General features: G+C 48.5%; 2 protein-coding genes across 6 annotated transcripts; both read right to left on the reverse strand.

The window, feature by feature from the left end:
• Positions 1 to 371: 371 nt before the first annotated feature.
• On the reverse strand, positions 372 to 25,807 carry NSUN4 (NOP2/Sun RNA methyltransferase 4). Of its 5 annotated transcripts, XR_014808423.1 has the most exons (7): positions 25,678 to 25,807; positions 21,371 to 21,711; positions 11,936 to 12,090; positions 10,067 to 10,227; positions 4,369 to 4,563; positions 2,761 to 2,885; positions 372 to 1,897 (listed from the first exon to the last, which is right to left on the reverse strand). XR_014808423.1 is itself a non-coding variant. In XM_003128022.5 (6 exons), the coding sequence occupies exons 1-6, from the start codon at positions 25,768 to 25,770 to the stop codon at positions 1,621 to 1,623; spliced, it is 1,152 nt and encodes a 383-aa protein (XP_003128070.3). In that variant the 5' UTR covers positions 25,771 to 25,807; the 3' UTR covers positions 372 to 1,620. The 5 variants fall into 5 exon arrangements, 2 of the variants coding, with proteins under 2 accessions (XP_003128070.3, XP_084821330.1); XR_014808425.1 differs by lacking the exon at positions 25,678 to 25,807 and having other exon boundaries at positions 21,204 to 21,649; XM_003128022.5 differs by lacking the exon at positions 4,369 to 4,563.
• LOC146402998 (sperm head and tail associated protein-like) lies at positions 22,257 to 25,344 on the reverse strand. Its single transcript, XM_084965209.1, is given in 2 exon segments — positions 22,257 to 22,872; positions 24,017 to 25,344. Coding segments are annotated over 2 exon segments (1,731 nt in total). The 5' UTR covers positions 25,257 to 25,344; the 3' UTR covers positions 22,257 to 22,381.
• Positions 25,808 to 27,371: the final 1,564 nt, after the last annotated feature.

The following is a 27,371-nucleotide window of genomic DNA, read 5'->3' on the forward strand; positions in this document are numbered from 1 at the left end:
TGGATACCCAGGAGGCCAAGGGCAGAAGCCCAGGCACCTGAGACCTCCCAGCCTCAGCAAATACCGAGTGCAGAGTAAAGAGCAGGCAGGCCACATACCACACATGGAGGCTAATTAGGATCCTACTCCCTGGAGCTCCATCTTCCTAGCTTTACTTGATTTTGAGTCTGGGAGATCTTCCAGGGCCCTCAGTTACAATGCAAATCCCAAGAAAGGAGAAGGCTTAACCGCTTGTAAAATCCCTCTCAGCTGATACCTTTAATACCCAAAGAAGGATTAGCAGGAAAGGCATAAAGAACAAAGGGAATGACAGAAAGAGGAAGAGGAGAGGTAAGGAAAATGAGAAGAACCCTTTTCTGCACAAGAATCAGTTTTCCAGAAAAAAAAATTTTTTTAATAAAAAAAGCAGTATCTGCAAGTGACCATAAGCAATTTTTAATATCCCTACACAAAGACAGCCTTCTTTGTGCTAAAGTTACAAAACCAACATGACTAGCAGTCAGGCATCGAATGATGTAATGTTGCCCCAAACACACACGGTGTGAGGTGAGACCCTGTAATGCTGGGAGGGGAGCCTGAGGGATTTGAGGTTTGGCCAGAGCACTGGCACCAGAGCTCAGCCATGGGCCAGGAACAAGTTAAAAACAAAGCAAAACAATGAATATAATAAAACAAGGCATTAGGCAATTCCTAGGCACTCAGAAAATAAGAGGAAAGCTGCCAGGCTGAAGTACGAAGAGGCCTTATTATTGCTCAATTCCAAATGCTACATCTCCGGTAGCTCCCTGGCCACCTGTCCTAGAGGAGCTGGAGGAATATCGCCAGAAGAGTGGACAATGGAAGAAACAAAAAGAGTATCACAGCTGTGTGGCAGAAGCAGCTTCTCCAGCCACTGTGGGCAGCAGCGCTGTTGACAGCAGGAGGAATGGCTGGAATTATTCAGCTCGAGAGCTTTCTCTGCGTAAGTAAGCAGATTATTATGCACTGGCTTAACATTTTTAGTTACTTGTTCCTTAGATTAGATCATGGGCCATATGGAGAAACTTGGTAGGCTTGTTTAGGCCCTTCGGCTACTCACAACGGAGCATGCAGAACTCACCTCAAGTGTGAGAGGGCTCTGAAACCAGAGGCCCACAACAAGGCTGAGGTCCCGGGCTTCGGGTACCTGGGAGCTAGTGCTCAGTAGCAGCAGCTGTGGTACAAATGGAACTAACGATACCTGGACGACACGAAGCCCCTCAACTACAGCCCCAGCTCCATGGACCTTCAACAGTTTTATTGGCTAAATGCTTCTTCCCAAGTTTACAGCTTAAAGAATGGGCCTGCACACTGATTCCTCCTTGGAAGCCCCTAATGGGGCAGGAACCTTTAGCACAGCCTCAGAGAGGGGAGGTGGGGTTGGAAGTAGGGTGTGATAAATAAGAAACCTGCTAATGCTCCACAATTGGAGAGCAGGGGACAGAAACACTCCTACTTCCTATTGCTGAGAACTGTCATAGAAAGACCTGAACAGGGTGGAGGTAGGCCAGAGTGCATCTCTGCCAATGGTCTCAGTTTCCGGTGCCTCCACAAGAGCGCACCCTTTGTCTTCCTAGACCAGGATTTCAGGAACAGGGGATGCTATGTCTTTCTACACATTTTGCAAAAGTACAGAGGCCCAAAATTGGCCGTCAGGTTTGGGATCACCAGCTCCCCAACCCGGCAGGCTGGGAAGAAAGCAAAGGTGTCCGTGAAAAGCTTTCGAAAGTGTGTCAGGTCTTCCACCTGAACCTCGATGCTGTACTGATTGGCCAGGAGCTCGATGGTGCCCTGCACCACATACTCGTTCTGCAAGTGGGAGAGTGAGCAGGTGGAATAGACAACATGGCCTCCTGGTTTGGTGGCAAGGAGTCCAGCCCTGTAACCGGAAAGAGAGAGAAGTAGTGACTAGTGAGCTTCCCAGAAGGAGAAGGGCAAGAGAAGGAGCTGGAAGGACAGGGGGTTCTGCGGTGGGATAGGGAGCCGTGCTGGCCTCTGAAGTCCTTCGCCCAATGACACCACCTGAAAAGTGGTCTCAAGGAAGAGAGCAACTCAACCTTACGCCATGGGCTCTCCTCCGGAAGCCTTCTTCAAATGGTCCCCCAAGCTTTGTCTCTGGTGACGGACAAAACCCTGATGCCAGCTATGGACTGAACCCTTACCCCAGTTCTACGGAGCTTTGACCTCAGTAATTATTTTTCTTTCTTGTGTGTGTGTGTGTCTTTTTGGGGCTGCACCCGAAGTATATGGAGGTTCCCAGGCTAGGGGTCCAATCAGAGCTGTAGCCGCTGGCCTACACCACAGCCACAGCCACGCCAGATCCGAGCCGCATCTGCGACCTATACCACAGCTCACGGCAACGCTGGATCCTTAACCCACTGAGTGAGGCCAGGGATCAAACCCACAACCTCATGGTTCCCAGTAGGATTTGTTTCCACTGCGCCATGACAGGACCTCCGCTCAGTAATTATTTTTCAAACTGTGCTGCTCACTGACACAGGGACTCGCAAGGAGGTCAGAGTGCGGCTTTGTAGCCCCTTCTCCTATGTATGTCCCACCGCATGGTGTTTTTATGTTCCAGAGGACCGTCCATGATGTCTGTCTCCTCCAGGCAGATTCCCAGCCGGAAGACCCCTCTGGTAACGATCCTGGCAAGAGCTTCCGGTTCCCCAGACCCAACTCCCCCACGCCCTCCCAGCACGCTGGCCCCAAGTCCTGAGTTTCTGTGTATCTGTTACTCACGCGAGAAGCTGCACCTGCAACACAGGCAACATCTGCCGTTCCCTCTTCCTCGACCGCTGAAAGATGTTGTTCTCCTCCTCATGGAGGGAGTGGCGGTCTGTGGTACAGGGCACATCCACCAGCACCTGCCCAGGAGGGTTCAAGGGTAAAGTGTTAAGACTCCTTACCAGCCCCTCCTCCTTCGGCCAAGGCTGTTTTGGGCGCCTAGCCTGGCCCCTGAATGCTCCCCCTGCCCATCCTCCCATTACAGAGTGCCTGACAAAGATCTTCACCTTAACCTGGTGAACAAGCAGAGTTCCCGTTGTGGCACGGGGGAAACGAATCTGACTAGGAACCATGAGGTTGCAGGTTCAATCCCTGGCTCTGCTCAGTGGGTTAAGTTTCCGGCGTTGCCCTGAGCTGTGGTGCAGGTCGCAGTGCGGCTTGGATCCCTCCCTGCTGTGGCTGTAGTGTAGGCCGGCAGCTGTAGCTCCGATTGGACCCCTAGCCTGGGAACCTCCATGTGCTGGGGCTGTGGCCCTAAAAAGTAAATAAATAAATACCTGGTGAACAAGTGTAAAACAGTAAGTGGGAAAGCAGTACACCTAGGCATACCCACGGCTGGTCAAAAAACCAAACCAACATAGGAATAACTATAATTGCAAACCTTCATATGCTGCAGCTGCAGAATTAAAATGACAAACGGCAAAAGACAAAAAATAAAACAAAAAAACCTGGAATTCAGAGGAGTTCCTGCTGTGGAGCAGTGGCTAAGAATCCAACTGCAGCAGCCCCAGTTGCTGAGGACACAGGGAGTCGACCCCTGGCTGTGCAGTGGGTCCAAGGATCCAGTGAGTCACAGCTACAGCTCAGATTCAATCCCTGGCTGGGGAACTTCCGTATGCTGCAGGTGAGACCATTAAAAAAAAAAAAAATGGAGTTCCGAGTCCACAGCAAGGAGGGAGCTCCCTTTCATGGCTCAGCAGATTAAGGATCAGCACTGTCACTGCTGCAGCCCTGGTTACAGCTGTGGCACAGGTTTAACCCCTAGCCTAGAAACTGCTGCATGCCATAGGCACAGCCCAAAAACAATACAAAACAAAACCAAAAACAAGACAGAGTCCACACCACGAAGTAGAAGGTCCTAGTAAAGAAACACCTCAGGAGTTCCCATTGTGGCGCAGTGGTTAACGCATCTGACTAGGAACCATGAGGTTGCGGGTTCGATCCCTGGCCGCCCTCAGTGGGTTAAGGATCCCGCGTTGCCGTGAGCTGTGGTGTAGGTTGCAGACGCGGCTCAGATCCCGCGTTGCTGTGGCTCTGGCGTAGGCCGGTGGCTACAGCTCCGATTCGACCCCTAGCCTGGGAACCTCCATATGCCGCGGGAGCAGCCCTAGAAAAGGCAAAAAGACAAAAAAAAAAAAAAAAAAAAGAAAGAAAGAACCACCTCATTCCTTGAGCTGGAGCCCCTGAAATTAAATACCTCAAGGTATAGAGGTTAACTGGAAATAGAACAGCCCTCCCAAACTCCAGCTTTGAATCAGCCTAGTTTCTGACTAAATTAAGAAGATCTGCTCTGATGTTAACTGCCAGCCTGAGGAAAAACAAATCCTCTCTAAACGAACATACCTAGGGGTCCCACTGTGGTGCAGCAGGACCAAATCCGACTGGGAACCATGAGGATGCAGATGCGGGCCCCTGGCCTTGCTCAGTGGGTTAAGGATCCGGTGTTGCCATGAGCTGTGGTGTGGGTTGCAGATGCAACTGGGATCCCGAGTTGCTGCGACATAGGATGGCAGCTGCAGCTCCAATGTGACCCCTAGCCTGGAAAATTCCATTTGCCAAGGGTTCAGCCCTTAAAAAAAACATAATCTAGAGCCTCAGTTTATCCCTACAGTTTTTTATACAAATGTCTTGCAATCAAACAGAAAAATTACTAACACTAGGAGGAATTCTGGAACACTGTGGCACAGCGTCACAGATGTGGCTCAGATCCAGTGTTGCTGTAGCTGTGGCATAGGCCTGCAGCTCTGAATGACTCCTAGCCCAGGAACTTCCATATGCCAAAAGTGCAGCCATAAAAAACAAAACAAAACAAAACAAAAACCCAAACAAGCAAAAACAAACAAACAAAAGGCTTTATCAGAGTTCCCGTTTTGGCTCAGTGGGTTAAGGACCCAACACAGTGTCTATGAGGATTCGGGTCCTACCCCTGGCCTCACCCACTGGGTTAAGGATCCACTGTTGCCGTGAGCTGCAGATGCAGCTCAGGTCCTGCGTTGCTGTGGCTGTGGTTCCCTAGCCCAGGAACTTCATTATGCAATGGGTGCGGCCACAAAAAGAGAAAAAAGGAGTTCCCATCGTGGCTCAGCGGTTAGCGAAACTGACTAGCATCCATGAGGATGTGGGTTCGATCCCTGGTCTCGCTCAGTGGGTTAAGGATCCGGCATTGCTGTGATCTGTGGTGTAGGTTGCAGATGCACCTTGGATCCTGCATTGCTACGGCTGCGGCGTAGGCTGATGGCTACAGCTCTGATTCGACCCCTAGCCTGGGAACCTCCATGTGCTGCAGGTGCAGCCCTAAACACACACACACACACACACACACACACACACACACACACACACAAAGGAAAAAAAAATTATTCTAATTGTTTTTGTTTTTTTGGCCACACCAACAGCATGTAGAAATTCCCAGGCCAGAGATCAAACCCAGGCCACAACAGCAACCCACTTCAGTGACAGTGCCAGACCCTTACCCCACTGTGCCACAAGAGAACTCCAGTATTTAAAACAGTCATGATTAATATGGAAAAGACATAATATTTTAGAGGAAAAGACATAATATTTTATAATTTTTAAATTCTACAGAGCTAGAATTTTTTTTTTAAAGAATCAGAAATTCTTGGAGTTCCCGTCCTGGCTCAGTGGTTAACGAATCTGACTAGGAACCAAGAGGTTGCGGGTTTGATCCCTGGCCTTGCTCAGTGGGTTGTGATCCGGTGTTGCCGTGAGCTGTGGTGTAGGTTGCAGACGCGGCTTGGGTCCCGTGTTGCTGTGGCTCTGGTGTAGGTTGGTAGCTACAGCTCCGATTCAACCCCTAGCCTGGGAACCTCCATATGCCATGGGAGCGGCCCTAGAAAAGGCAAAAAGACAAAAAAAAAAAAAAAAGAATCAGAAATTCTAAAACTGGAAAATACAATAACTAAAATTAAGAACTCAATAGATGAGGTGGGAATGTAAATAAGTGCAGCCACTATGAAAAACATTATGGAGGCGCCTTAAAAAATTAAAACTAGTTCTCTTGTGCTGCAATGGGTTAAGGATCCAGCATTGTCACTGCAATAGCACGGGCTGCTGCTGTGGTGTAACTTCCATCACTGGCCTGGGAACTTCCATATGCCTTGGGCACAGCCCCCCAAAAAATTAAAACTAGAGCTACCATATCATCCAGTAATTCTACTTCTAGGTACTTTTCCGGAAAAAAACAAAAACTCTTTATCTTGAAGGCATCGGCACCCCCATGATCACTGCAACCTTATTTACAACGGCCAAAACATGAAGACAATCTGCGTCCATCAGCAGATGGGTGGATGAAGAAAATGTGGCATATGTATATGTATATATGTATATGTATATATATATATAATTGAATACTACTGAGTCCCTACCACTTGGGACAATACAGACGGACCTTGAGGGCATTATGCTAAGTGAAGTTAAGTCAGACAGAGAAAGACAAATACTATATGAACTCACTTATATGCAAAATCTAAAAAACAAAACTACAACAAAAAAACCAACTACTAATAGACACAGAGAAGAGAGTAGTGGTTACTTGAGGCAGAGGGTGGAGAGTGGGCAAAATGGGTGAAGATGATTAAAAGGTACAAACTTCCAGTTATAAAGAAGTAAGTCCTGGGGATATAATGTATAGTATAATGACTACAATTAACAATACTATATTGTATTGTATATTTAAAAGTTGCTAAGAGAGATCTTAAAAGTTCTCATAGGAGTTCCCGTCCTGGCTCAGCAGAAACGAATCTGACTAGCATCCATGAGGATACAGGTTCAATCCCTGGCCTGCTCAGCTCCAGCATGGCCGTGAGCTGTGGTATACGTCGAAGACATGGCTCAAATCTGGTTTTGCTGTGACTGTGGTGTAGGCTGGCAGCTGTAGCTCCAATTTGACCCCTAGCCTGGGAACGTCCATATGCTGCAGTGTGGCCCTAAACAAAACAAAACAGAACAAAACAAAACAAAAAGTTCTCATGACAAGAAAAAAGCCTGTTGGAGTTCCTGTCGTGGCTCAGCAGAAAAGAGTGGCAACCATGAGACCTTGCTCAGTGAGTTAAGGAACCGGCGTTGCCGTGAGCTGTGGCGTGCACTTAAAACTAACACAACACTATATGTCAATTACATTTTTTTTTTTTTGGTGGCCTGGCATGCAGCAGCTTGATTAGAGATTTCAGTTCCCAGACCAGGGACTGAACCTGGGCCATGGCCGTGAAAGCGTTGAGTCCTAACCATTAGACAACTAAAGAGCTCCCGACATATTTTTTTTTAATCATACCTGTGGCATGCGGAAGTTTCCAGACCAGGGATTGAACCCATGCCACAGCATCAACCCAAGCCACAGCAGTGATAACACTGGATCCTTAACTTGCTATGCCACAAAGGAACTCATATATATATATATATATATATATATATATATATATTTTTTTTTTTTTTTTTTTTTTTTTTTTTTGTCTTTTTAGGGCCACACCCGCAGCATATATGGAAGTTCCCAGGCTAGGGGTTGAATCGGAGTTGCAGCTGCCAGCCTACACCATAGCCACAGTAATGCCAGATCTGAGCCACGTCTTTGATCTACACCACAGCTCATGGCAACCCCAGATCCTTAACCCACTGAGCAAGGCCAGGGATCAAACCTACATCCTCATGGATATTAGTCAGGTTTGTTACTGCTGAGCCACAACAAGAACTCTTCCGTTATACCTTAATTTTTAAAAAGACCTCAATAGGAGTTCCCTGGTGGTTCAGTGGGTTAAGGATCCAGCATTGTCTCTTGTGTGGCACAGGTTAGATCCCTAGCCTTGGATCTTCCGCATGCAGTGAGCGTGGCAAAAAAAAACCCCAAACAAAAAAAACACCCCTCTTGTTTTATCATTAAGAGGGTAAAAAGATGGAGTTCCCGTTGTGGCTCAGTGGAAATTTAATGTCCCTACGTGATAGACACCACTATTACCCTTATTTACAGATGAAAAAGCTGAAGCTTAAACCGAAAGGTTAACTTGCACAAACTTCTCTGGTTGGTGAGTGACGGAACCAGGGCTGCAGTCCGGCCAGAATCCTTGTACTCATCCAAACAACATGCAGTTTACAGACTTTAAGTCAGTAAGAGGAAGAACTTTCTAACATCAGAGGTGTTCCACCCCCGAGCCTCAGTGAGTCCCCATCAATGGAAGCATGAGCACGCAGGCTAAATAATGATGACGGCTGCTACCTGCCTAATCGGCACGGCCACCTGCTACACTAAGCACTTTCCCTGGAGGTGCTCACTGAACTCCCCCAACAGTCTGTACAGCAGTCTCTCCGATTTTACACATGAAGAGGCCAAAGTTCAGGGAGATCAAGCAGCTTTCCCAACATCGATAAGCAGCAGCCTTGTGACTCAAAAACAACGTAGGCCAACAGCAGGGGTCATGTTCTCTCCACTCTGCTCTGCTGCCTCTGTGCCGAAACAGCTGAATAGGAGATGCCCACACACATAGGAAGCAGGTCTCTCAAGGCATAAAGGATTCTATCATAAGCTTTGGTCTTTTAATTTCTTTTTTCTTTTTTTTTTTTTTTTGGTCTTTTTTTCTATTTCTTTGGGCCGCTCCCACGGCATATGGAGGTTCCCAGGCTAGGGGTCGAATCGGAGCTATAGCTGCTGGCCTACACCAGAGCCACAGCAACGCGGGATCTGAGCCGCGTCTGTGACCTACACCACAGCTCACGGCAACGCCGGATCGTTAACCCACTGAGCAAGGGCAGGGACCGAACCCGCAACCTCATGGTTCCTAGTCAGATTCGTTAACCACTGCGCCACGACGGGAACTCCTGGTCTTTTAATTTCTTAGGGTGGCTGAGGCAAGATGGTAAGAACTAGACGGATTAGATAAATGCGTCAGATGGCAACACAGAGACAATAACTATATATATTTTTTGGGGGGAGCGGTTGGCTGCGGTATATAGTAGCTTGATGTGGGATCTCAGTTCCCACACTAAGGACTGAACCTGAGCCACAGCAGTGAAAGCACTGAGTCCTAACCACCAGGCCACCAGGGAACTCCCGAGAAGTATGTGTTTTAAGTAATTTCTTTCTTTTTTGCTTTTTTAGGGCCACACCTGCAGCATATGGAGGTTCCCAGGCTAGGGGTCCAACTAGAGCTACAGCTGCCAGCCACAGCCACAGCCACCGAAACACAGGATCCAAGCTGCATCTGCAACTTACACCACAGCTCGTGGCAATGCCAGATCCTTAACCCACTAAGTGAGGCCAGGGATCAAACCCACAACCTCATGGGTATTAGTCGGATTCGTTTCCACTGTGCCACAATGGGAACTCCTCAAATAATTTTCTTTTTTGGATGCACCCACAGCATGTGGAAGTTCCTGGGCCAGGGATCAAACCCGTGCCACAGGTGTAACCTGCGCCACAGCTTAAATAAACACTTTTAGAAGGTGCCAGTTAAAAGAAAATACAAATAACTTAAAATATGAAATGATTTTCAACCTCATTCATAGCAATAAAGTGTAAATTAGATGGTTTCAGTTTGGCAAAAACCAAAAAGTTGAACAAAAGCAGTGGTGGCAAGATAGGAGGAAACAGTACTCTCTTTTTTTCATTTGTTTCTTTTTGGTTTTTTAGGGCTGCACCTGCGGCATATGGAAGTCCCCAGGCTAGGAGTCAAACTGGAGCCTCAGCCGCCGGCCTACGCCACAGCCACAGCAGCACCTGATCCAAGCCTCATCAGCAACCTGTACGGCAGCTCCTGGCAACGCGGATCCTTAACCTACTGAGCGAGGCCAGGGATTGAACCCACATTCTCATGGATATTAGTTGGGTTCTTACCCACTGAGCCACAGTGGGAACTCCTGAAAAGAGTACTCTTATTCATTGCCAGTAGAAGTGAAACTGATTTAGCCTCCAGAGAGTGATTTAGTAACCTCGGTCGATATCTACAGGGCTAGACCCTACCGCCTCTTGGCCTAGAGCCAGGATGGGGGATATCCACCTGGGACAACAGGATGTCCTAGGTCAGGAATCACTTACCCGGTCATAGGTGTCCCCTTCCAGTTCGCCCCACTTCCTGCCATCCCAGGATGTGACTCGAACTCGATTCCTCTCCCTGACATCTTGAGGCACGTAGCTGTGAAGGACCTTCAGCAGCCTGCCTGTGCGCGACGTGGAAAGATCATTGGCGGCGAGATTGCCTGTGGGAGTGTAAATTTTAGAATTGTTTTTTCTACTTCTGTAAAAAATGCCATTGGAATCTTGACAGGAATTGCATTGATCCATAGATGTTTGGAGTAGTATGAACATCTTACGCCTGAAGGAATAAGAAACTGCAGAGGCCACAGCACAAGAAAACATCCCACCGGCAATGGTGCTGATGGAGAGTCAGAGCGAGTCTCGGGCACAGTCAATCAATGTAGACCCCAGAGGGCAGAGGCTCAATTTCCCGCGCCGTAAAATATGAGGGCTGGACTTGGTAAACGCTAAGTTCCCTTCTTGCCCTAAAATCCCTGTCTCCTTGGGATCCAGAGTCACCTGAGTAAGGATGTGGAATGACGGTGAGGTGTTTGTAATTCAGGATATCTTAGAAAAGCAACTCTCAATACCTCTCCTTGGTCCTTTTACCGATTCTGAGTTCAAGTTCCTCATTGTACAAGGAACCCTATCTCATTCCTTCCCCCTTCTGACGGATTCCCGCAGCACTCAGTCAGATCAGCCCAGCCCAGCACACAACCCCTTGCACTGAACCCATTAAGCCACATCGACATCCCCCCCCCTCCCTCTAGACTTCCAGAAGGCAGAGATCCAATGTGGTACCTCTCTGCACCACTCACCCATAGGGCCTACCTTAAGGCTGGAAGTTAACTCAAACTGTGCAAGCTGGCTGATGAGAACTGGAAAAGAAAGGTCCAGGCCCAACAAAAAGGCTAGAACGCATGGCAAGTAAAGCCTGGCTGAGCTCCAGGGTCAGTATGAAAATCACAGCCCCTATGTGGATATTTCTCAGGCCCCCAAGGAAAAACTATTGCCTATATTAAAGCAGGATGTCAGCCAAAAGATGGCTGAAGTGAACTGAACACTTAAAATGTACGCGGCCCAGGCTGGGCTAGACTACCGTGCAAGACTAGGGCCTGTCCTCAAGAAATTCATGATCTTGAGGAGGAGGAATATGCATGCCCAGTAAAACTCCGATGTAACACTACTGTGATTGATGCCCACAGCGCGGGAGCAAGGAGACAGAGGTGCCACTTCTCAACTGGCCAGCAGAGGTCATGAGGGAAGACCCCCAGGAGGTGGCACACTTGAACTAAGGCTTGAAAGCTAAAAGGGGGAAGACCGGCTAGATAGGGTGGGGGTATTCTAGAGTGACCTGAGCAAAGAGGAAGGCTCATTCAGAGTAGGAGGGGAGCAGCAGGATGTGGCTAAAGCACCTAAAGCCTGGGGAAGAATGACACACTGAAGCTAGAAGGGGCTGCTGCAGCCAGATCTTATCGCTTTAGCTGGCAAGCTAAAAAAATAGAAGTTAATTTTAGAGACAAAGTAAACAGACACAGAGGAGTGAAAGCATCGTGGAGCAGATTAATCAGGGCCCTACTTTAATCAGCCTTCAGAGACCTTGCTCTGCTCAGCAATCATCCTTGGCAAAGTGACAGAGAAAGAGAAAAAATAACTGCAAACAGAAAAAACCCAACAGGAGTTCCCACTGTGACTCAGTGGGTTAAGGACCAGAAGAGTACCCGTGAGGATTTGGGTTCCACCCCTGGCCTCACTCAGTGGGTTAAGAAAAGAGAAAATACACCAGTTTAGCAAGCAAGCACTATCTCACCTCTGACCATTCCACTCAGTGCACCTCTGACCAGATGAGGGGGAGCCCTCCTTGCCCAAGCCCCCAGCCCCCTGACTTACGGCAACAGCCAGTCTGAAGCATTGCTAGTGTCTTTCCCCCAGGGGCTGCACATAGATCCAGCACAGTGTCACCAGGCTGCAGGCCGAGGGCCAGGACAGGCAGCAAGGAGGCAGCATCCATCAGGTAGTAGTCCATGACACCCAGGCTGCCAAGCCTAGAAGAGAGGAACCACCTCCGAGTCAAATTCCAAGTCAGGAGACCCACCCAAGTCAAGGTCACCAATTCCACATGTTCAGGGGCTACTGGGCTCTACTCGGCAAAAGCTCAGTTCTCAGACCCGCATTCACCCGTACTCACTCATTCACATACACAACAGTCAGAGCAGCCTTTTATTTTCTCTATTTTTGATTTTTTGTGTGTCTTTTCGGGGCCGCACCCGCAGCTTATGGAAATTTCCAGGCTAGGGGCTGAATCTGACCTGTGTCCATGACCTACACCACAGCTCATGGCAACGTTGGATCCTTAACCCACTGAGCAAGGCCAGGGATCAAATCCGAGTCCTCGTGGATACTAGTTGGGTCCGTTACAGCTAAGCCATGATGGGAACTCCCAGAGCAATCTTTTAAAACAGAGATCAAAAAAAAAAAAAAAAAAAAAAAAAAGGAGGGGGGGAGTTCCCGTCGTGGTTCAGTGGAAGCGAATCTGACTAGCATCCATGACGACTCTGGTTTGATCCCTGGCCCTGCTCAGTGGGTTAAGGATCCAGCATTGCCATGAGCTGTGGTGTAGGTCGCAGACACGGCTTGGATCTGATGTTGCTGTGACTGGTGTAGGCCGGTGGCTACAGCTCCAATTTGACCCCTGGCGTGGGAACCTCCATATGCTGCAGGTATGGCCCTAAAAAGACTAAATAAATAAGTAAATAAATAAAACAGAGATCAACTCACCCTATTCCAGCCACACTAACCATCCTGCTATTCCTTAATTAAGCCACGCATACTTTTGACTCAGGCTTTTGTAGCTGCTGTGCTTTCCGCCTGCAGCATCCTTCCTCCAAATATTCCTCATTTGCTTCCTCACTCCTTTTTTCTTTTCACAGAGGCACCCTGTGGCATATGGAGGTTCCCAGGCTAGGGATTGAATTGGAATTGCAGCTGCCCACCTACATCACGGCCACAGTAACACCAGATCCAAGCCACGTCTGTGACCTACACAGAAGCTTTCAGCCATACCAGATCCTTGACCCACTGAGTGAGTCCAGGGATCAAACCCACATCCCCACGGAAACTAGTCGGCTTTTTAACCCACTGAGCCACAGCGGTAGCTCCTGCTTCCTCACATCTTTCAGGTCTCTCCTCAAAAGTCACTTTATCAAAGAGGCACTAGCATTCTCTGACCACTCTATCTAAAAAATAGCAAAGCCCCCTTCTCCCATCACCTTCTTTTTTTTTTTTTTTTTTCCCAGCTTTTTAGGGCCACACCCATGGCATATGGAGGTTCCCAGGCTAGGGGTCTAATCGAAGCTACAGCTGCTGGCCTACGCCAGAGCCACAGCAACACCAGATCCGAGCCACGTTTTCGACCTACACCATAGCTCACAGCAACGCCGGATCCTTAATCCACTGAGTGAGGCCAGGGACCGAACCCGAAACCTTATGGTTCCTAGTTAGATTCACTTCCGCTGCACCACAACAGGAACTCCATCTTCAATCTCTTATCTTGCTTTTTTTTTTTTCTTTTTGGCTGCACCCTCAGCATGTGGAAGTTCCTCGACCAGGATCAAACCCAGGCCACAGAAGCAACCAAACCCACAGCAGTGAAAGCACTGGATCCTTAACCCGCTGAGCCACAGGGGAACTCCTTGCATTATCTTTCTTTAAAGCATTTATTATTCATTTTATATGTAGAGGAGTGTGTGTGTGTGTGTGTGTGTGTGTGTGTGTGTACTTTCCCCTTCACTTTCTCCCTATTAGAATGAGGACAGGGACTTTGTCTTGCTTTGTTCACTGTAACATCCCCAACACCTGAAAGAGTGGATGGCATGCGGTAGGAACATAGATTTACTGGGTTACACACTGAGATACAAAGTGCTTCGTGGATTCAGCGAAGAACGTCATCAATTATCCCTGTCAGAGCTACTGTTACCTGAGTTAGGTCTGATGAAGGAATAGGCCTTCATTTTGAAAAAAAAAAGGAGTTCCCGTCGTGGCGCAGTGGTTAACGAATCCGACTAGGAACCATGAGGTTGCGGGTTCGATCCCTGGCCTTGCTCAGCGGGTTAAGGATCCGGTGTTACTGTGAGCTGTGGTGTAGCTTGCAGACACGGCTCGGATCCTGTGTTGCTGTGGCTCTGGCGTAGGTCAGTGGCTACAGCTCTGATTCGACCCCTGGCCTGGGAACTTCCATATGCCACGGGAGTGGCCCAAGAAATGGCAAAAAGACAAAAAATAAAATAAAATGTTTCCTTATTAAAAAAAAAAAAAAAGGAAGAGGAGCATTATAAGCAGAAGAAAAGAGACCAAAAGAACAGAAGCCGCAAACTCGTAGCTTCATTCAGAAACAATGAGAAACCTGCAGTGCTAGAAATACGAGGTGTGGAGTTCCCGTTGCGCTGCAGTGGAAATGAATCCAACTAGTATCCATGAGGATGCGAATTTGATCCCTGGCCTCACTCAGTGGGTTAAGGATCTGGTGTTGCCAGGAGCTGTGGCGTAGGTGGCAGGCGTGGCTTGGATCTGGCGTTGCTGTGGCTGTGGTGTAAGCCAGCAGTTACAGCTCCATTTTGATCCCTAGCCTGGGAATCTCCATATGCTACTGGTGCGTGTGGCCCTTAAACGACAAAGAAAGAAAGGAAGGAAGGAAGGAAGGAAGGAAGGAAAGAAAGGAAAGAAGGAAAGAAAAGAAAAGAAAAAAAGAAAAAGAAAGAAAAAGAAACACAGGTAGAGAGTGCCCTGGGGGCCTAGTGGTTAGGACACGGCACTTTCACTGCCGTGGCCTGGGTTCAGCTGGTCTGGAAACTGAGATCCCACATTAAGCCACTGCAAGCCATGGCCCCCCCCAAAATTTAAAAAGTGGGGGGTGTTCCCGCTGTAGCACCACAGGATTCAAGGTGTCTCTGCAGTGTCTGGATGGAGATTCAATCCCTGGCCTGGCACAGAGGGTTAAAGGATCTGGCATTGCTCCAGTTACAGGCAGATCTGATCCCAGGCCCAGGAACACCACATGCCTTGGGGCAGCCAACAATTAAGAAAAAAAAAAAAAAAATAAGAGTCACTGTCATGGCTCAGTGGTTAATGAACCTGACTAGTATCCATGAGGTTGCGGGTTCAATCCCTGGCCTTGCTCAGTGGGTTAAGGATCTGGTGTTGCCATGAGCTGTGGTGTAGGTTGCAGACTCAGCTCAGATCTCGAGTTGCTGTGGCTGTGGTATAGGCCAGCAGCTACAACTCCGATTCAACCCCTAGCCTGGGAACTTCCATATGCCACTGGTGTGGCCCTAAAAAGACAAAAAAAAAAAAAAAAAAAAAAAAAAAGAAGAAGGAAAAAGAAATACCAGATACAAGATTGAAGTTGGAAAGCAGACAGAAGTCAAAGTTGTAAAAGGCCTTCAACCCTTTGCTGAGGAGTTTGGGCTACAACCTGTGTGCAGTCACTAAAAATTTTTTAAGAAAACGACATGATCAGCCAATTAGAGTTTTAGAAAGCTAGGTGGGCTAGAAGGAACAAGTTAGAAATAAAGACACCCAGGCCATCCTGAGAAAGAAAAATGGAGCTGGAGGAATCAGGCTCCCTGACTTCAGACTATACTACAAAGCTACAGTCATCAAAACCATATGGTACTGGCACAAAGTCAGGAATATAGATCAGTGGAACAGGTTAGAAAGCCCAGAATTAAACTTATGCACCTGCAGTCAAGTAATCTATGACAAAGGAGACAAGAATAGACAATGGAGAAAAGACAGTCCCTTCAATAAATGGTGCTGGGAAAACTGGACAGCCACATGTAAAAGAATGAAATTAGAACACTTCCTAACACCATACAAAAACAAACTAAAAATGGATTAAATACCTAAATATAAGACCAGATACTATAAAACTTTTAGAGGAAAACATAGGCCAAACACCCTCTGACATAAACCACAGTAATATCTTCTCAGATCCATCTCCTACAGTAATGACAATAAAAACAAAAATAAACAAATGGAACTTAATTAAACTTAAAAGTTTCTGCACAGCAAAGGAAACCCTAAACAAAATGAAAAGACAACCCAGAGAATGGGAAAAAAATGTTTGCAAATGAAGTGACTGACAAGGAATTAATCTCCAAAATTTATAAACACCTCCTGCAGCTCAATACAAAAAAAAAAAAAAAAACTATCAAAAAATGGGCAGAAGATCTAAACAGACAATTCTCCAAAGAAGACATACGGATGACCAAAAAACACATGAAAAGATATGCAATTTCACTAATTATTAGAGAAATGCAAATCAAAACCACTACGAGGTATCACCTTACACCAGCCATAATGGCCATCATCAAAAAGTCTACAAATAATAAATGCTGGTGAGGGTGTGGAGAAAGGGAACCCTATTACACCTTTGGTGGGGTTGTAAATTGGTGCAACCACTGTGGAAAACAGTATGGAGATGCCTCAGAAAACTAAAAATAGAATTACCATTTCATCTAGCAATCCCATTCCTGGGCATCTATCCAGAGAAAACCAGGACTCAAAAAGACACATGTACTCCAATGTTCACTGCAGCACTCTACATAACAGCTAAGACATGGAAACAACCAAAATGTCCATCAACAGAGGAGTGGATCAAGAAGATGTGGTACATATACACAATGGAATCTCAATCAGCCATTAAAAGGAAAGAAATAATAGCATTTGCAGCAACATGGATGGACCTAGAGATTACCATGCTAAGTGAAGTCAGACAGACAATGAGGCACCAACATCATATGCTGTCACTTACATATGGAATCTAAAAAAAAGACACAATGAACTTTTTTGCAGAACAGATACTGACTCACAGACTTTGAAAAACTTATGGGTACCAAATGAGACAGGTTGGGGGGCAGAGGGATGGAAATGCTATAAAATTGGGTTGTGATTATTGTTGTACAACTATAAATGTAATAAAATTCATTAAAAACAAAAACAAAAAAGACAGACATCATGGCTCAGCAGCAACGAATCTGACTAGCACCCATAAGGACACAGGTTCAATCTCTGGCCTTGCTCAGTGGGTTAAGAATCCGGCGTTGCCGTAAGCTGTGGTGTAGGTCACAGACGTGGCTTGGATCCTGCACTGCTATTGCCATGGTGTAGGCTGGCAGCTGTAGCTCCGATTCGACCCCTGGCCTGGGAACCTCCATACGCCACGGGTGTGGCCCTAAAAAGCAAAAATAAATAAATAAATAAAAATCCCCTTGATTTATAGGGAGCCCATCAAGACAAGGAAAACAACGCAAACGCAGTGGGCTGCTTCCTCCACTACTGTCAGGGTGACCTCAGGCAACTTAGGAGACCACATGGGTCCTCCCCCATGGATCTGCCTAAAGCCAGTGCCTCTGAACTGATCTCCAATCCGCTCCAAACTATGCCCTCCTCACAGTGACGAAAGTGCTCTTCCTGAAGCATAACTTTGATGGAATAACAGCAACAGTAAGACACACTGATTAGGAGCACTACACTGCAGGTGCTATCCTAGCTGTTTAATGTGCATCATTTCATTGAATCCTTACCATGACCCTGTGAGGCAGGAGAACCCACATTCTAGAGCCAGACTGCTTGGATTTCAAATCCAGCCCAGTTGCTCATCAACTGTATAGCCTTCAGCATATCACTCAACTTCTCTATGCCTCAGTTTCCTCATCTGTAATAAAAGTACCTAACAGATAGGATTATTGTGAAAATTAAAGGAGTAACAGAAGTCAAGTGCTTACAACACATAGAGAGCTACTATGGCACATGGTGAGCTACAGTGTCAGCTATACACACACATATAAATAGTCTTTTGTCTTTTTAGCGCAGCACCCACAGCATATGGAGGTTCCCAGGCGAGGGGTCTAATCGGAGCTGTAGCCACTGGCCTACACCACAGCCACAGCACCAGAGGATCCAAGCCGTATCTGTAACCTGCACCACAGTTCACGGCAACACCAGATCCTTAACCCACTGAGCGAGGCCAGGGATCGAACCTGTGTCCTCATGGATGTTAGTCAGATTCTTTTCTGCTGAGCCAGGATGGGAACTCCCAGTGTCAGCTATTAATACCAATATTTTGGAGATCCCGTCGTGGCGCAGTGGTTAACGAATCCGACTAGGAACCATGAGGTTGCAGGTTTGATCCCTGGCCTCGCTCCATGGGTTAAGGATCTGGTGTTGCCAGAGCTGTGGTGTAGGTCACAGACTCGGCTCAGATCCTGCGTTGCTGTGGCTCTGGCGTAGGCTGGCATCTACAGCTCCGATTAGACCCCTAGCCTGGGAACCTCCATATGCCGTGGGAGCGGCCCTAGAAAAGGCAAAAAAAAAAATAATAATAACACCAATATTTTCCAGATTATTTTCCTAATAAGGAAACCAAGGCTCAGTTATCCAATGACATATGTCAAATAAGTGGTAAAGATAGGTTGCAAACCTAGGTTTTCTTAACTCCAAAGCCTGTTCTTCTAGCCATTGTGCGTTATTACCTTTCCTCTGCCCAGAAACCCTCTTCAGTGGTGCTCTGGAACAGATACTGGCAATTTACGGCAATAAGGACTAAAAGGCGTGAGGTCTGAAGTTACCCCTCCCTAGTAATTCCAGCCATTTATAAGCAACCCTGGGTTACCCGGACTATCCCTTTCCCCATAAGCTCCTGGCATTCAAGACGCCCACACATGCTCACCGCACCCCCAGCCTCACCTCTGACTTCTCTAAAGCACACAGCCCTCCCTCAAACCGGAAGCTGCTGTAAAGCCTCCTATTTCACATCCCCGCTTCTAGCCTTGCCTCTCTTCAATCTACTCTCCACGCAGCAGCTAGAATGACATGTAAAAATTTAAATCCCATCATATCATTCCCCACCTTACAACCTTTCATGGCTCCCGCTTCCTTTTAGAGAAAAAGTCTATGATCCCATAGGGCCTGTAAAGCCTTCATAATCTGGCTCCAGCTTTCTTCAGTAGCCTCATACTCTCATCCCCACCCTATGCCACCAGCTATATATTTCCTACCCAGATTTCAAGTCTTAGCTTAAATTTCACGTTCCCAGTGTTAGATTCCCAACTATTAAGACTTCATAGCATCCTATACTTGTCTTCTGTAGCACTTATCACAATCACAAATAGTTTAACAGTAATCTCCCTCACTAGACCGTAAACTCCATGAGGACTTGTGCACTTAAGAGTACCTGGCATTTGGAGTTCCCGTTGCAGCACAGCAGAAATGAATCTGACTAGTATTCATAATCTGACTGGGTTCAAACCCTGGCCTCGCTCAGTGGGTTAAGGATCCAGTGTTGCCATGAGCTGTGGTGTAGGTCACAGATGAGGCTTGGATCCTGAGTTGCTGTGGCTGTGGTATAGGCCGGCAGCTACAGCTCCAATTCAACCCCTAGCCTGGGAACTTCCATACGCTGAGTTCAGCCTCCTTAAAAAAAAAAAAAAAAAAAAAAAAGAGTACCTGGCATTTGGTAGACAATAAATATTTGCTGAATCAATCAATCAAAGATTAATTCCCACTTCCTACAAGTAACACTGAGCTCTCCCTCTCTCAATTTTTATTTATTTATTTATTGTCTTTTTAGGGCCACACACGTGGCATATGGAGGTTCCCAGGCTAGGGGTCTAATCGGAACTACAGCTGTCAGCCTATGCCACAGCCACAGCAATGCCAGATCTGAGCTGCATCTGCGACCTACACCACAGCTCACAGCAATGCTGGATCCTTAACCCACTGAGCGAGGCCAGGGATTAAATCTGCAACCTCTTGGTTCCCAGCTGGATTCGTTTCTGCTGTGCCCTGATGGGAACTCCTTAATTTTTTTTTTTTTTTTTTTTTTTTGGTTTTTTTTAAGGCCACACCTGCAGTACATGGAGGTTCCTAAGTGAGGGGTCTGATCGGAGTTACAGCCACTGGCCTATGCCACAGCCACAGCAACGCTGGATCTGAGCCACGTCTGCAACCTACACCACAGCTCATGGCAATGCCAGATCCTTAACCCACTGAGCGAGGCCAGGGATTGAACCCGCAACCTCCCGGTTCCTAGTCGGATTCATTTCCACTGCGTCATGATGAGAACTCCAAGGAACTCCTCAATTTTTATTTTCTAACTTTTTTTGTCTTTTTTTTTAGGGCCGCACCTGCGGCCCATGGAGGTTCCCAAGCCAGGGGTTGAATCGCAGCTGTAGCCGCTGGCCTACACAACAGCCACTGCAACTCAGGATCCGAGCCAGGTCTTCGACCTACACCACAGCTCATGGCAATGCCAGATCCTTAACCCACTGAGCGTGGCCAGGGATTGAACCCGTGTCCTCATGATACTAGCCGGGTTTGTTATCCACTGAGCCACGACGGGAATTCCTCCCTTTCTCAATTTTTAAAGCACAAATTAAGCATTTTATTACACAGTCTTTTTTTATTCAACTTCATATACATCTGAGCATTGGATAAGAAGACTGGAAGGTCTCCTTTCTTTTTCCCCAGTCTGGTACTAACTCTGTGTCCCCAAGCCAGCCACGTTTCTTAGGCAAGTCCCACTTCCTCTTTGGTACCATGAGGTTACTTGTCCTACTCACTTTGATGGGAGCAAAATGAGAAAGCAGCCGAAAATAACACACATTTTAACTGGAAAGGGCGAAGTAAATGCTCATGTAAGAGGTTTTGTGTTTTTTTTTTTTCTCACTTAGGCAGAGCAGGTTCAAAGTGCAGGCTCTGGGAGTTCCCCTCATGGCGCAGTGGTTAACGAATCTGACTAGGAACCACGAGGTTGTGGGTTCAATCCCTGGCCTCGATCAGTGGGTTAAGGATCCAGCATTGCCGTGAGCTGTGGTGTAAATCGAAGATAAGGCTCAGCTCTGGCGTTGCTGTGGCTCTGGCATAGGCTGGTATCTACAGCTCCAATTAGACCCCTAGCCTGGGAACCTCCATATGCCACGGGTGCAGCCGCAGAAAAGACAAAAAAAAAAAAAAAAAAGTGCAGGTTCTGGGGTCAGACCACCTGGGTCTAAATATTAGCTGTACCACTTATTATCTAAGGGACCTAAAGCAAGTAAGTGCCTTAACCTCTCTGCATCTCATTTTCCTCAAATGTAAAAGAAAGCCAGTCATTACCCACCTCGGAGGGCTGTTGACGGAACAAAAGGAGGTAAGGCCCAGCATGTGTAAGCACTCAGTCAATATCAGCAACGTTATGATCCCTATTAAACAGGACAGGAGCTGGGTCTCTTCCTGCCTCCTCCCAGCTGACATGTTGGAGAGCCCCAGCCAGGGCTCCGCCCCTACCTGGCGGGAGGGAAACGGCTGACATCCCCTCTGGTGAACGTGAAGCATCTAAGGTTTGGACTGCAGGACCAAGCAGCAGGTGGAGCTGCAGCTTGGCCATCCTCAGGCTCTGGTTCCCCACGGAAGGCGGCTTCATTCACAAAGTCCTTGGCGTTCAGCTGCTCCAGCTCAGTGCTCACATGATCCCAGGCAGCAAAGTTATTGACCAGTGCACCATACTTCTGCTCTGACAGGAGACTGACCCGAATCGACGGCCAAAGATCCCCAAACTGCATGCTGTAGGTCATGTCAAAATTCTGCAGAGCCAGTCGAGTGGCAGGAAATTTGGGCTCTGTGGCAGCCTGAAAAGAACAGAACAGGTCGATTGGCCTTTCCATTTTGCCTCTGTCTCCTTACTGCCCGACCCCATCGGTACCTCAGAGCCCTAGAGCACACGTGGATCCAGCCCACTCCTGTCTTTGCATCCTATTTCTGCCAGCCAGAGAAGACGTGTGTGAGCGAAAAGCAGCGGGGAACTGGCCTTTCTATCTCAGTGCTGTGAAAGGAAGCTGTAGCTCTCACAATAGCTTGTGAGGATCACCAGTGAAGAGGGCACTCCTTGAGGCCTTGGAGAAGACACCTGAGGAGCCTACCGGAGGTTGAAAGAAACTACGAGGCCCTGGGTGAAGCATCAAACTTCAAAACAGAAGATGCTTTCTTTCTGAACAGTCCTTCCACTTTCTAAAGCACCTTCCTTCACCTCTCCTAGTTTAGGTGAGCATCACAACAGACAGCTCTGTGGGATATAGAAAATATCAACATTCTCCATTTGATGGGAAGACGAGGGCAACTTACCTAAGGTCATGCAGTGACTGACAGCACAATGCTCAGAATCACAGGGCTGAGGATCACTCTGGGAAAGTTCCCAGACTCCTGGAAGGTAGGATGAGGCGAGCTCACAGAAGCCTCGAGATACAAACCAAAATGGGGACTTCTAGCATGACTGTTAAGGGGCTTGCAGAGGGACACGAGTCAGGCTTGAAGAGCACAGAAGTAGATTAAACAGAATAGAAAGCCCTTGGCTGAGGTGTCCATAATTTGGTCCTGGTTGCCACAGCTGCCACAAATGCTATAGCTGGCAGCTGTTACGATGAATTTTGCTCTGGCCTGGATTTTTGGTTTGATCAGAACTCTTTCTCTGCCCTCATGACATGTTAGGGCGGGGACTCTTGCTTCGACCATGACTTCTGCCACGGTGGGGACTCTTGCTCTGGCCCCGACTTGTGCCACGGCGGCGTGGACTCTTGCTCTGGCTCCTGCTGCTCTTGGAACTCTTGCTCCGGTCCCGCGATTTGCTGCGGCGGGAACTCTTGCTCGGGCTCCGACTTTTGTTACGAAGGGCACTCTTGATCGGGCCCTGACTTTTGCTATATTGAGTACCTTCGCTCTGATTCTGATATTCACCAAGTTGAAGACTCTCAGTCTTATCCTGATTTACACTTTGATGGGTATTACTGCTTCCGCTCTGACTTCTGCTAAGATGGAAACCCTTCCTCTGACTATTCCAATTTGGGCTAGGGTCATGGGCACTCTCACTCTGGCTCCAACTTGTGCTTTGGTGGGAGTTCTTGCTCTGGCTGTCACTACTCTGGCACTCACTAATAACAACAGTTGAACTACAGCTGACATTAGTGCTACAGCTGGAACTCTTGGATGGAGACAAAGGACAGCTGTAGGGGGTCTGGAGGGACTCCTTGCGGGAGTCTCGAGAAGCCACAGAGTAGACATGGAGGCCGCATGGCATGGTATCCAAGGGGCCCCGGGCTCGGAGGGCAATGGGTAAATTTTGAGGGTCAAAGGGTGTTCTCAAAGGGATAAAAGAATAGATATGGGTAGAACAAGGAGGTGCCACAGGCTGGCGATGAGGTTGAGGTGGGCCCCTAGGAGCGCTATAGGTGCCACAGGGGGGCACCATGGGCTGGTTATGACACTGAAGGGGACCTGTGGATTGATTGAGGGAACCAGGGAGTAAGCAGGGATCAGGGGTGGGGGAAACCATAGAATATACATGGGTATTACAGGGGGATCCTATGGGGGGCCGGGGGCTGGTCTGAACATAATTATTGGGGAAAACAGGGTCACAAGGAAGGCGGAGGGGAAGGGAAGTGGGGATAACTGTTCTCGGGGTTCTAGGCACCACAGTAGGCAGGGTAGTTCCTTGGGGAAGTTCTCTGGGGCAGGGATTTGAGCAAGTTGTGATGGATGTCACCATACAAGAAGGACCAGAGGGACCAGAAGGGCGGGAGGGAGGTGGAGAAGTGCTGACCTTGGGAGACCTGGGCTGGTCAGGAGAAGTGTGCTGGGTGACCAGGGAGTGACATCTGTGGGGAGCACATGGCTGTTTTAATTCTGAGGATTTGGGGGACTTTGTTGGGGGGCAAACTGGGGTAGGAAGAGGGGGTTCCTTATAGCTTCTGCAGGGGGGTGACTGGGGTGGAGATATAAACTGGTTGCCTGCAGGTGAAGGGAAAAAGGCAGAATAAGGACAGTGGGTGGACAGGGGAAGAGGTGGTTCCTGGGGACAAGGAGGACCAGAAACTGTGGTTCCTGGGGTTACACAGAGATAAGAGCTCCCACCAGTCTCCCAGGAGTAAACAGACTCAAAACAAGGCTTCCTGGAAACCTGGGCCTGGGGTGAGCAAGGAGAGCCAGTACTCCCAGGAGGCAGGTGGATGGTACAGTAAGGGCTCCCAGGGGCAGGTATGTGGGCCTCTGGGGGGAGATGGGAATAGTGATAAGAGCCCTCCTGAGATGAGCTGGGACAACCAGATGCACCTGCCTGAGAAGAAAGTGGGGAGCCACAATAACTCTTCCCAGGAGGCGGGTCAAGCTGTGATTTAGGTTCACAGGTGTCTGGACCCTTAAGGTGGCCATGGTAAAAGTTGCCAGTAGGTGGGGAAGATGCTGGGGAAAGAGGAGGGCCATTATAACTTCTCCTTGAGGACCAGGAAGAAAGCAGAGTGGAAGTCATGGGCCCAGATTCCAAAACCCTGTGAGAAAGGGGTGGGGAAATTATAGGTCTAGTTTCCATGGGCCGGTGAGCAAGGGGAGGTGTAACTGCAAGGCCAGCTCCCAGGGGCCTATGAGTAAGAGGAGGTGAAATGATGGGGTAAGTGCCCTGGGCCCCAGGATTGATGGAAGATGAAATCATGGGGCCAGTTTCCAAAGGCATACGAGTGAGGGGAGGGGAGGTCACCGGGTTGGTTACCAGGGCTGCAGGGTGTCCACCACAGTAACAGAGGTAGGTATGTTGGTCAGGGTAAGGGCCTCGGGGACAGGGACGTGGTGTTCTCGGAGGACTGATCCAGCTGCAATAAGGGCTCCGTGGACGGGCAGGGGGTGACCCCACAAGGCGAAACTGGTCAAGGCAAGGACTCGGAGGGGACGAACCTGGTAGGTTAGGCTCTCGGCAGTAGGGCCTTCCTAGGAGTGGAGAACAAGGTTCAAAAGAACATCTTCCTGGGCGCAGGGGAGGCTGTGGGGGTGGGGAGGTGGGTGGTGGGGGCGGGGAAGGAATCCGTCGGGGTAGGGAGAGAGGCTGGCCGGTCATGGAAGAAATTCCCGGGCTGCAGGTGAGACCAAAGAAAGGGTCCCTGGATAAGTGGGGAGAACCCACGGGGGGAGAGGGGTCGCTACACCTTTTGCCTGAGTTTGGCGAAGGGCGGGGAGGGTGGTCGCTGTAACCTTTCCTGGGCGCCAAAGGCAGCTCAAGGGTGAGGAAGGGGTTGAATCCTTTCCCGGAGGGCAGCGGAGACCCAGGAAGTAAGGGTAAGTCAGTATGACATTTTCCGAGGGGCGAGGGCACCCGGGCTGGAAGTTCTAGCAGAAAAGGAGGAGAACAGGTCATGGGGGGGGTAGGAAAGAGGGGGAGGGAGGGGGAGAGGGAAGAAGGGAAGTGGAAGGGTTAGTGGGGGCCCTGGTGATGGTAACCACGAGCCAGGGAACAGGAGGCGGTGACAGAACTAAAAGAATGAGGGCGGGCTGATGACGTAACTTAGAGGGGCGGGGTCAGGAGGCTGCAAACTTAAGGAAAGCCGAAGACTTGTGACGAAATAAAAGGGCGGACAGAAGCGATGACGTAACAGATGTGAGAGAGAGATGCGGAGATGCCTAGTCACGCCCCTTGAAGTGCGAGGGTAAAGGAGGCGAGGCGCCAAAGGCGATCAAGAGGCGCGGGAGTAGCGAGCCCAACTCAGGGTGCGGGAAGTGGGAGGGCTGGAAAAGTTTCTCGAGGGGCGGCGGCAAGAGGCTGCAGTCCCTGGACCTACCCATTTCTTCTTATGCCGTTGTCTCCGCGGGACCGTCGCGAGGTCGGCGCGCTTCAGCAAGTCCCGAGCACTTCTCGCCACCAGCGCCGCCATATTGGTGTGCGCCGCGGGCCGCTCCGACCGGAAACACAACGAGCCGCTCGCACGTTCCGGGGAGGTGGTGCGCCCCACTGGGGACGAAAAAGGAAGAGTTACTGCGGACTCTCTCCAGCGGCTCCGCCCACCGATACTTCGCAAATGCAAAGCCCGCCCAGCTAGAGATCTTATAAAAGGATGCTGGAGAAAAGAGCAACTATTCTCAGAGAGCGGTGTCTTGGTCTGGTTGCTTGGAGCATTGGGAGAGACTCTGTAAAGGCTCCTAACCTAGTTGGGGGATCAGGGAGGATTGAGAGCTGACAGCTGAGTACTGAAAGATATAGTTCAAAAAAAAAGGGTGGCGGGAGCCTTCTAGGCGGAAGAAATTGTATGAAGTGTGACTGAAGATGGAGAAGATGGATTTCATTTATAATTAAGAAAGAGGAGGAGTTCCCGTCGTGGCGCAGTGGTTAATGAATCCGACTAGGAACCATGAGGTTGCAGGTTCGGTCCCTGCCCTTGCTCAGTGGGTTAACGATCCGGCGTTGCCGTGAGCTGTGGTGTAGGCTGCAGACGCGGCTCGGATCCCGCGTTGCTGTGGCTCTGGCGTAGGCCGGTGGCTACAGCTCCGATTCAACCCTTAGCCTGGGAACCTCCATATGCCGCGGGAGCGGCCCAAGAAATAGCAACAACAACAACAAAAAAGACAAAAGCAAAAAAAAAAAGAAAGAGGAGTTCCCGTCGTGGCGCAGTGGTTAACGAATCCGACTAGGAACCATGAGGTTGCGGGTTCGGTCCCTGCCCTTGCTCAGTGGGTTAACGATCCAGCGTTGCCGTGAGCTGTGGTGTAGGTCGCAGACGCAGCTCGGATCCGCCGTTGCTGTGGCTCTGGCTGTAGCCTGGGAACCTCCATATGCAGCAGGAGCGGCCCTAGAAAAGACCAAAAAAAAAAAAAAAGAAAAAAAAAAAGAAAGAGAAGAGTTCCCCTCCTGGCACAGCGGAAACAAATCCGACTAGGAACCAGGAGGTTGTGGGTTCAATCCCTGGCATCGCTCAGTAGGTCAAGGATCCGGCGTTTCGGTGAGCTGTGGTGTAGGTTGCAGCCGCGGCTCCCATCTGGCATTGCTGTGGCTGTGGCGTCAGCTGGTGGCTACAGCTCTGATTAGACTCCTAGCCTGGGAAACCTCCACATGCCGCAGGTGTGGCCCTGAGAGGACAAAAGACAAAAAAAAAAAAAATTAAGAAAGAGAAGTACAGGACTTAACTGATTAGCCCTATCTAAAATAGTACATCCTATATCAACAGTTAATAGCTGCCCTGCTTTTATTCTTAAGACTTATTTCCACCTGATATGTATTTATTCTTGTCTGCTAAATAATAATTTTCAAAAGGTTAAAAACATAACTCTTATAAAAATATAAAATGAACATATGCCAAAGATTTCATTCATCATAATAAATTACTCATCCATCATTATCCTAAATAATGAGGAAACTGGTCTATAGTAAGACTTGTTCAAATGAGAACTTGAGTTTCAGAGATTTAGATTATCAGCCAAAGGAATGCTGAAATGAACTTGCTATTAGTTACAAAAAATTAATATCCTATTAAGCAATAAA

This window comes from Sus scrofa, chromosome 6, assembly GCF_054392235.1.
Source record: "Sus scrofa isolate SSC_HxYL_T2T_F1_AM1 chromosome 6, Sscrofa_HxYL_maternal_Yorkshire_Landrace_v2.0, whole genome shotgun sequence".
NCBI classification, from domain to species: domain Eukaryota; kingdom Metazoa; phylum Chordata; class Mammalia; order Artiodactyla; family Suidae; genus Sus; species Sus scrofa.

What these genes read in the sequence shown, in the direction of transcription:
- NSUN4 (XM_003128022.5), bottom strand. Translation starts at nt 25,770, where the DNA reads ATGGCGGCGCTGGTGGCGAGAAGTGCTCGGGACTTGCTGAAGCGCGCC. An exon ending in GCTTCAGACTGGCTGTTGCC is followed by an intron (nt 10,228 to 11,935) that starts GTAAGTCAGGGG and finishes ACACTCCCACAG; the next exon opens with GCAATCTCGCCGCCAATGAT. An exon ending in TTGCAGGTGCAGCTTCTCGC is followed by an intron (nt 1,898 to 2,760) that starts GTGAGTAACAGA and finishes TTCCGGTTACAG; the next exon opens with GGCTGGACTCCTTGCCACCA.